General features: G+C 43.0%; 1 protein-coding gene across 1 annotated transcript in view; it reads right to left on the bottom strand.

The window, feature by feature from the left end:
• Positions 1-423: 423 nt before the first annotated feature.
• LOC147700871 (uncharacterized) overlaps positions 424-10797 on the bottom strand; it is a 55861-nt gene continuing 45487 nt past the window's right edge. The window contains exon 4 of the mRNA XM_086929259.1: positions 424-941. Within this exon, the coding sequence (XP_086785385.1) occupies positions 424-941 (518 nt within the window). The remainder of the gene's footprint in view (positions 942-10797) is intronic.

The following is a 10797-nucleotide window of genomic DNA, read 5'->3' as shown; positions in this document are numbered from 1 at the left end:
GCTCAGTGAGTAGATTAAAAAGAGTGAAAGGCATAGGAGGGAGAGGTGAAAAGTGATCAGTCAGGACTCTCTGCAGACCTTGACTATTTCAGTGTCTGCAGTTTGTTATATTTTATGTTTAGCTATTCCTATAACAAGATGGCGGTGCGGAGATGTGATCTCATCCTTAATCTCCCACAAATCACCCACCACAAGAATGCACGCACAAGGAGATGCAGTTTTTAAAGCTTTTTATTCTAATCCTAAGTTTGACAAAGAAGAGAAGGTTATTTCTTTCCCAAAGCCATCATAAAAAGGAGTGTTTTTAAAATTCCAATCCCAGGATTATTACAGAAATACACTTATTTTCCTTCAGTTATTTCCCCTTGTTCCTCTCCTCCATGTCTTGGCATCCACCCCTCTCTGTTCTGCATGTCCATGTCCTCATTCCTTACTTTTCCCTCCCTTTTTTTCTTTAGACTTCTCTTTTCCTTTTCCTTTCTCTCCCCCTTTCTCTTTACCTTTTCCTTTCTCACCACCTTTACCTTTCCCCTTTCCTCCTTTTTCCTTGTCCTTTTTTCCTTTCCCTCCTCCTTTTCCTTTCCCTGATACTTCATCAACCGGCACTTCATATTTCTTTTCCTCATCTTCAGGGGCCTGTCGTTTTTTCCTTGTTACTTCATTCCCCTCTTTGGGTTCTGGCATGGGTTTGTCTTTTTCATTTTCTTCATTACCCCCTCCATAATGTTCTTTACCATCCCCTCTGCCTTTCCCTCCACCTTTCCCTTTGCCACACCCCTTCCCTTTTCGACCCATATGGTCCTTTCCACTCCCTCCTCCAGGTTTTTCATTTGTTTCTCCATCATCGCTGGTTTGTCTTTTTTCTCTAGTACTTTCAACCTCATTTCTTTCATTGTCGTCATCTTCTGGATCCTCTGGTTTATATTTATCCTCTGGGTCTCCTATTGTATAAAGTAAAAGAAGAGAAAGGCATGTAAATAAAAGAGTGGGAGGTAAATGTGAGTTTACTTTAACAAAAGGGTCAGCCCTGAGACTGTGTGGACTACACACCCTCTTTCCACCCTGCAACCACCATCTGCCACTGTCATGAGTAATGTTGACTCTGCTCTTTCCCTCCTGGTATGTGTGCTAGTCAGTTACAGGGCAACCACAGTTAAAACATTAAACACAGCAAGTCAAAGAACTCAAGAATCTTGAGATTAAACCTCCAGATCCAACCAGAGGAGACAACTTTGAAGTGTTCTTGAAAGGTGTATTGCTTCCAGCAAATAGGCCCGGCCCATCCATAACACCGGGCAAACTAGGTCCAGTCAAAAAATCAAAAATTCATTCATTTGATAACTTTATTTCGGTCATTGACCATAAAAGTGCAAATAAAATACATACAAGCACAGTAATAAAATCCATTAATAAAAGCAGTTTAAAAAGTTATTAAACAGTAAGTTATCAAAAAGAGGGCTATCGCCCCAGTTAATTCCTTATACCAAAGGTAGTCCTTCTGCGCCAGATACCATGTAGGAAGCGGGATACCGAAAAAACAATAGGAGGGGAGGTGTCATATGTTAAAACTCTACAAGCCTGTGCGCATATCAGAAATGATATGCTAAGTCAATTAAATGATTCTACTTCAGGTTTCAGGAATAGTCTAGACCACAAACACAGTAACATTCTTTTGACCTGTTTTAACTGTAGGTGGGATGTTTGGATCACCACAAAAAGAGTTAGGGTTTATGGGCAAGCAGAATTACTTCACCCTAAACTCAAATTACAAAGCTGCTAACTTAGAGCAGGTAAGCTTCTAGTAAGTGTAAAGGCTCTGCGGGCTCAGTGCAGCCACTGGAGGTTTCAGAACATTTGCCTGTCTTTGTGGACTGCATGTAACACTCCATTGCCGTCGGGCTAGTCTATCCTTATTATGGTTCTTTTATTAGCCCAACAATGTTTCCTATGCTCTATGGGGAGGCTCGTGCCATACACACATGTGAGAGTTACTGTAAAAGCAATGTGGGATCCTTGTTAGAGCAGCAATTGTTGAATAAAGGGTTGTTTCCATCACTGATTCCCAACCTTAGTGTTTTTTAACCACATCCGTGCGGGTAAGATTTACCGCCGGGTGCTGAGCCCTAACGAATACGGGCGTGGTCATGACGGAACGGTTCCGTCAAGAGCACAGCTCAACCGATGCTCATGACGGAACCGTTCCGTCATGAGCATCGAAGGGGTTAAAGGTAACAGTAAATCAAGTGGGTTCTTCTAAACCAGGCACCTCCAACGAGTAACTTGTGAGCTACCAGTAGCTCTCCAGCTCCATGTGAGTAGTCCTCCTGAGTGCAGCCCAGCCTCCTACAATACAAACTTCTGCTTGGTTGAATTATTAAAATTAAAAAGCATATATTCGAGACGATAATGTGGGTATTTTGAGAACTCATGAGCTAAAATAGACTAAATTTCATTACACCTAATAAAGGTATTAGTTCCTCCTCTATTGCAAGATGTATTAAGTCCGCAATGAACCTAGCTGGAGTTGACTTGAGTACATTTCAGGCATATTAACATGACTAGAGGGTGTGGAAGAGAGACCAAATGGAAGTGCTTGGAACTGGTACAAGCAATCCTTCTATAGTAACTGGAGGAAGCATTGATGAATCTTTGCCATGGGAATAGTAAAATACGCATCTTTGAGGTCCAGTTTGGCCAACCAATCCCCTTCTAGAAGTAGATCTCTCAGAAGGTGAATTCTTTCCATTTTGAAGTGTCTGTTGACCTGTCGAAGGTTTATAACCGGTCTCCAACCCTTGTCTTTCTTTTCGACCAAAAAAAAGGTTGCTCACGAAACCCATCAGTTCCATGGGAACCTCCAAAATTGCGCCTTTTTGAATCATTGAAGAGATTTCCTCTTCTATTATGGCTTGTTGTTCTGGGCACATGGGAATACTCTTCAGGAGCGAAATATGCACAGGTTCGTGATCGAAATCTATTGTAAAACCCTTTACGGTGTTCAGTACCCAAGTGTCTTGAGTAACACATTCCCAATTTTTTAGGAAATGCTTCAGTCTGTCGCCTACCTTTAAGGGGGAAGAAAAGGAAGGTAGAGGGGGAACACTCACCTGAGGGATTACTCTGAACGTTTGATCCACGTGATCTGAATCCCCGGCCACGCTGTCCTCTACCCCTCTGAGGGTAGAACTGCGACCCTGGATATTGTTGGTATTGCTGGTAGCCTCTGCCACCTCCACGTGCTCTATAGTTGGACCTCTGGAAGTAGCGGCCGGAAGATTGGCCTCGTCTTCCGGCCCTCCCGAAAAGATTATTACCGGTATTAAAAACTTTTTGCATGTTTTGTTGAGCCCTATCAAGGACGGTAAAAGTCTAAACATACTTGCCAAGGGACTTAATTAAATCCTCAACAAAGAGGAGCCCTTTTGATTTTTTGCGGGTTCCTTATCAGCGAGATAGCTGAGCTTAGGGTTGATACAAGTGAGAACCACTCTACGCCTTTCAGCATTGATGCTTGCATTGACATTCCCCAAAAGGATAATGGCCCTCTGACTCCACCCTCTTATCATTTCAGCATCGAGGTGAGTTCCCTCTAAGTGGCTGTCCTCTGCAGAGTCAAGGATTCTTGTGAGTGGTCCAAGGACGTCGAGTAGACGATCCTGACAGCCCTTAAAGGACTTCTTCATACCCTTCCTGGGGTCACCCCCCAACTTAAAAAGGAATTTAATTAGATCAGGATCAAGATTAGGGGTGTAACAGGTCCTATCCCCTACAGAAGGCCTTGTGCATTCCGCCCTCAAAATGTTGCGAGTCTCTCTTTCCAGGGGATATCTAATCCATTTCACAACATGATCCTGAGGACACCATTCGGAGCTCCGGGGGTGTTTCAGATTTTGAGGCGAAAGCATCTCTTCACCCAAAGGGTTACAAATTACGTCCTTAGAGGAGGATTTAGCTCCATAAAATCATGGTTTTCCTCATTAAGATCGAGGACATACTCGTCTAAAAACTCAGAGTCATCTGATTCATGATCTTCATACTCGTAATGAGAATTCCTTGAGTGCCGTGTCGCTTAGGACACCTGAATTATTTGTGCCGCCAAGGGCACCCCATCGATTCGAGGTGCGAAGACCTCCCTCACTCCTCGAGATGCTAGGACCTCCTTTATCCATTGAGGTGCCAAGACCTCCCATGCCCAAATCAATATAATTGCTCTTCTTGCGCCTCTTACCTCGGATAGAGTCATCCTCCTGAGGGGGGCATTTAGAACTGGTGATGAGAGAAAGCCCTTCCTTCAAACAGGATTTCATCTACATCTGGAGCATTTTTTTTAATTTATCATTCCCCATATCTAGTGTGGGGGGGAAGCCTCCTCTGAGCCCGAGCTTGACATGGTGTCAGTATTGAAATTAGGTCACTCAGGGATAATGAGGTTAATTAAACACTCAGGGATATATCTAAAATCTCTTATCCCAATAAGTAGAGCAATTCATTCAAACCCGACCTTTTACATGGGCTCAAGTATTAATTATAACCAAAATATACTTAATTGACAATTTTGCGCAATCGGGGCCAAAGGAGAACAAAGTCGTGCTATGGAAATAGCTTTAAAATCACACTCTTGTAGTAAGAGCAAACTGCCACTCGGTTTTTGGATTACGAGCGCGCAGAGGCTGAGGCGTTGTCAGGGGAACTCCTGTCTAACCAGCGGAGATGCGAAGCGTCGAGGAAATGCCCTTAGCAAAGTGACGACGCGTCGTCGTCGTTGCCTAGGGACATTCCTTTAAAGCCTCTGAGTCTCTCGCGGTGAGCATGAGAGAAAAGCCGACAAAACAAAATCTAATAAATAACGCTGATACTTACCGCCAAAAACAGAAAAAAACGATGTATATCGCCAAAGGAGACGTGCGAGGCACGTTTAGAGTGAGTCATTTCCATAAAACTCAATCGTGAAAGATAGGCATAAGAAACATTACACCACGCTCAAATGAGGGGGAAGGGGGGGGGCGGGGTAGCGATGAGGGAATCTCCGTAAATTGGAGATTGGTGGGAAAGGATGTGAAGTATTACGGGCGAAGGAAACTGCCACACCATAAGAACACACCCATATCAAAATGTAACAACTTAAAATATGACAGAATAGAGAATTATAGAACAATAATGATAAATAAAAGTTCTAAATACCATGAAACAGATAAAACAGAGACAAGATAAAGTTAGACTTATCTGCTTGGCAGCCACATTTAAAAGAGGCTGTGTGTTGTTGGCTCACGGCATTTAGCTGTTGCCTTTGTTCCATTTGGAACTTTGTATTGTGATGGGGCTGCTGGGATCTGGTGTATGCATAATGTCAGCCTCCGAGTCTTTAATGAAATCCAGATTCTCTAGTCATGTTAATATGGGAATCTCAATTAAAAGCACGTGGAGAAGCCAACAATGACAAATGATTACCTCTTGAATGGGCAAGTTGCCAATGACTAAGTTTATTTACATTGTAAGAATGGTATGGATCAGCTACAAAAACACATATGCCACACTTCTAGTGCTGGTCCTTGACTGGTCTGCGCCACGCACTCATATAGTCCATGTGTGGTGTGGGTCTGTATAGTTCACACACTGCCACTTGGCAGGGGCATCATCATATTATTAATCAGCGGTATGTGAGTTATATTGTAAATATGTGTAATGTAAATATTATATTATCATTTTCCTTTACCTAATCTAGGATTACCCCACAATACCCCACAGAACAGTACCTGAATCATGAGTATTAAGTAGAATCTGAAAAAGTACGACATTCTGAGCCCTGTTGTTTTCTACATCTGGGATGTGGGAGGAAGTAAGAGCTCACATATTGAAAGCCACATGTTAGGGGCCTTCTGAAAATGGCTATGATTGCTCATTGAGCAAATGTGAAATGGAAGAGAATTCCTGAACAATTTACTTTGATTACAAAGGGATTGCTTGCCTTGGGAAACATGATTGATTTTAGGAACTATCAGTCCAAGAGAACCGGATAAGGGAAGCCAGCAAGATGGCATAAATATTTGCCACTCCTTTTAGAACGTGCAGCCAAATGATTTTCTGGATCACTTATTCAAAAGAAGGGGACTGCACAGTTTGGTCCAGCTCATGGCAATAAGTGTGTTAATCTGAGTTCTCAAAAGTTGCAATAGCCTAGTCTGGAGCTAACTGTAAAGTGTATCTCCTTAGGTAGAAAATGTAATACTCTTCCCAGTTTTTTATTAATGGAGTAGTTTTTTTACTAGTTGGAACTGCAAAGGAAAGGTTCTCATCAACTGGTATAGTGGGTTACAGGCAGACCTAACCGGTGAAGGAAAGTTTACCAGTACTGCTTCAGGCCACCATATATTTGACCAGCTGAGAATATCCTGTCCAAAAAATAAGGTCACAGTCCTGTCCGTGTCCAGCTAACCCGCAGTAGGGTTAATGGTGCTCCTGAATGTGAGGAACTCAAACTTCCCTTCTTACCACTAGACCACCCATAGAGATTCTGCAGAAGACCCAAGAAGAAGGAGAGATTCACACTATTGTTCTTGGAGAACCATAGGCAGAACTTCCTACATAAAATGCTCTGCCTTAAAAAAAGATGGACAGAAATCAGTGCCAATAGGTTAAGAGCATCATCCACACATACTATGGCCAAACCATCAGATTTCAATCAAAAAGCAAGAGCAAAATGCACCCATGGCGTCCGCAGGGGGGGCAAGGAGGGGCGCTTGCCCCCCCCTGGAGCGACCCTCCTTACCCACCCTACGGACGCCCATGAAAACCGTGACTTCAAGACGGGGTTCTCACTCTCTTTTCTCCCCTTCTTTTATTTGCTTCCCTGTGTTATGGATCCAAAAAAAGAAAGACGCTTTTGCTGGAAATGTCGTATTTTTCTGACATTTTAAGTGCAGCATTGTGAATAAAAGGCTAAAAATATGGAAAATGGAAAAATAACTAAATAAAGTAAGACAGAGTGGTAGCAAACTGGCCAAACTGATTTTATTCACACTGAAACACATTAGCGCCACTTTTACAGAGTTTGCCAGTGAAGCGCTATTTTTGTTTTCTTGTCTTTGTTTTCCCTGGACTTGGAACTAGTGCACCAACCCTGGAGGTACTGCAATATGTGGATTGGAAAACAAATTAAGTGCTGCGGCTCTGCGTCCAGGGATGTGGTCTTTTTACCATACTGCTTACGTTTTGTAAGGATCTAAGCAATGGCCATTGAAATGGGCCCATTCAGGGCCCTGTAGTCATGTCCTTAACCTTTCAGGCAAAAGCACTCACTGATTTCTGAATAGTGAGTGTAAAAGCATTAAGGTAACCATGTTGTTCCTGCTTACATTTCCCATGGTTTGCAAAATGTTGCATTCCCTATAAGTGTTTGCTTTTTCCAGGATGCTGCTATTTTTTTTTTCTTAGGCCGAATATTGCTCTTGTCTAGTGCGTAATTTAAATTGAGCCGCATCCAGGTGTTTATAGTGGGTAACAATTGGGTTGCAGTTGAAGACAGTGGGAGTTTTTCTCAGTGGGACAGTACGGTGTTCGGTGGGGTAGAGGATGTGGCACAAATTTCCAACCTGTCCCCAAAGACCAGAATTTCCGCCTTCCCACCATTAAGTTTCAAATAATTTGAAACCATCCAAGTAGAAACAGCGGTCATACAGTTCTTAAAATTGAGCGCTGCATCACTGGGATTTTGGGTGATGGATACCATGATCTGTGTGTCGTCCGCATAGGACAACACCTCAAGTCCAAAGGATTGCACCACCCTGGCCAGCGGGACCACATAGATATTAAAAAGGGTAGGACTCAGAGACGACCCCTGAAGCACTCCGCAGACCAGGGGGCGGGACTCTGAGTAAATGTCACCCAATCTAATGGTTTGCAACCGTTTGGTAAGAAAGGAAGCAAGAAGTGTGACCGCACCGGGTGCTGACTTTAGGTGGAGGCATCATGTTTGCAAGTATGTTATGATTTTAAAAACGCTTGCTGCCTCCTTCCTGGCCTCCAGCAATTTTCGGCAACAATAAACATGTCATGATGACTCTGGTGTTTAATGCTCTTCCTAGAGAGAGATCCGAATTTTGTCTACTGGAAGTTTTGACTCATGGAAAGGTAGCTCAGAGGGTTAATGTACCCTCAGATCATGCAGCAGATCTTGCATTATGAGGCAAATATGGCAGAGCCATAATTTTAGAGAAAACATTTGCAAACTAGGATATTTTGCCATTCATGTTTGAACTGCTGTTGTGGAAAAAGGCAGAAGCGCTGATGACAGAAACTCCATTGCTCGGAGACAAATAGCTTGTGTTTCCACATTTTATCGTATTAGGTACATTCTGTGATTAGAAGCATATCCCACTTTGTGAATATATTTTAATGTCAATAACTCAGTATAACCTTAAATAATCATGTGTATCCATTGGTTGATTAAAATGGGCAGTGAAATGCCAAACAAATACTAAAAATTGGGATGTCTGCGCATTCTGGCCACACCTCTGGCTCCACCCACAGATCCAATCCTTGGGTTATTCCTGCCCTCTGATTCTCCCCCCACTGTTCCCCTACATTTTTTCCCCCACTTCGACCACTGTATAAGACTCTGCATCCCTGGACCTGTGATGTGCCGCCGCTGCGGGCGCCGCATGTGCCACACATTTACGGTGCCGGGCTTCAGCATAAGGGAGCTGGCCATTACTGTATCCCTAAACTTGCGCACGTTGTCAGTTTGACATTGACTACACGTAGAGGGACTCTACGTTTCTTTTCAAAAACATAGCTAACATTTGGACCTATACATTTTATTTTGTATAAATTAATTGAATGTGTGTAAAATTTAGCAATGCCCGGAGAATTCTAGTAAAGGGAGCACCCATTGGCGAATCATTAGCGTGTGTGATTGCTGCATTATTTATTACTAACTTTGACGTTGTGCTTTAACTTTGGATAAAGGTTATCATGAATTCTAGCACCAAGAAGCCAATATTGGTAAATATGTGTGCTACAAATAATCCCTAACATACACTGGGCATGCAGTATATTTAATCTGGTGCTTTAACCATAGGCTGTTTTAAAGTATTCTGATAAAAATCGAATCGTGCTGAAGACAGCCTTGATTGGTGTTGGATCGAGGACCCCGAAGTCTGCACACCTAGCAGACAGAGATAAAGCACCTTGTCAGAAAGTTTAGTGTTTTCCCAACAGGCGGTGTTTGTTGGCCTGTGGCAGGGTCAGTCACATGTCCTGGATTCCTGGCATTTAATTGAGTGAATCTCAGTTCTGCGCCCCAGTGTTTCTTGTGCCCCACCTGGCACACATCATGTTGGAGGATGGTGATGACGTTAACATTTTGCTCCCCCCCCCCGGAAAAATGTCTGCGGATGCCCATGCCCATTTCCATGCCCTTCATAAAAGCAGTGCAGATAGAAAGTAGCAGAATCGATTTGGAGATTCACAAAGCATCAGGGCTGCTGCCGTTTCCTTTCTTCAGGCAACTGTTTGGGGTATAGGAAAATGGAAACACAGGAGTAGCACAGGAGATCCTTGAGAATGGGTCTGGAATGTTATAAGGGAGCCTGAGTGCTGCCTTCTTCTCTTCTCAAGAGAACAAAGGCAAAGGAGACCTGGTCCAAGAAACAGATCGGAGTGGAGGCTGAGTCAAACTCTTTTGGTGGGGAAAGTAGAATCTCAATAGGAATCAGAACTGTAGGATATGATGTATTTCAAAAGGTGTTCTGCAAAGTCATTAAAAGCCGTCTTGGGGGATCCAAGAGGGAACTGTTCCTGCTCTGCCCCCCTTGTGATCTGATTGACCCTTTCATCAAGGAATTGGTTTGGTTTAGTTTCAATGTGATAAATGCTTCCTTCACATCTGGAGTCAGAATTCAACTGCACAACTGCACAGTCCCTTCTACGACCCTGGTGAGCAGAACTGACCTGGATGTTTCCGATGGCCTACCCTCGCAGAGGATTTGGCCTGCTGATCCCCCTGCCCATCCAATGTTTTCATGGTGCATGAGTGTTGATAACACAACAACGGTGAAGTCTCTGTGCTTAAGTGCTGTTGCTTGTGGTAAAGTGGGTCTTGCTTCACGGGATGTTCATTGGAGCTAAAGACCAGCCCTCAAGACCAACAAAGTTAGGAGCCCACCCTCAGTGGCATTGGTGATAGACAAGGGATGATTGCCACCCTCTACAGTAATAGGAGACGCCTTCCACTTGAAAAAGATCAGTTCAGTGAAAATGCTGAATGTGATCATGAGTCGGTCAGAGCCTCACACTTCTAGGAGTTAATGTTTCTCAGTGGATAGCCTCCTGAGCAGGGACTGTGCTTGCAAACGCATTACCCTGTGCCTGTAGAGTTATATCTAGAGACACACATTTGATCTAAGTGTGGCAGACTCTGGAGATTACCTCAAGTATGAATCAAGTGAGGTTCAGTCTTATGCAGAGGTTTAGACCTGCCTTCTGATCTACAGAGGAATCCATGATAATATACATATTTTACTGGATTGTTTTAAATATGAAATGAAAAGGCCAGATAACCTTATGCCTCTAATCTGTGATAGAAGACTTTGGTCAAAGGGAATAAAGTTGTGTGCAAATGGAATATGGTGAATAAAGATGTAATAAGTTTTAAATTGCTACTTTTTTTTTAAACGATGTATGAAACAATTCATTCATTTTGTGCACTTGGAAACTAAATAGGTTTTTAAATTGTGACTTGGAAATTGAGAAATAGGAGTTAGGAGTTTCACAGGCAAGTATAACATTAATGTTTCCATT

This window comes from Lissotriton vulgaris, chromosome 7, assembly GCF_964263255.1.
Source record: "Lissotriton vulgaris chromosome 7, aLisVul1.2, whole genome shotgun sequence".
NCBI classification, from domain to species: domain Eukaryota; kingdom Metazoa; phylum Chordata; class Amphibia; order Caudata; family Salamandridae; genus Lissotriton; species Lissotriton vulgaris.
The sequence above is the reverse complement of the archived record's forward strand: the minus strand, read 5'-3'. Positions and strand labels throughout refer to the sequence as shown.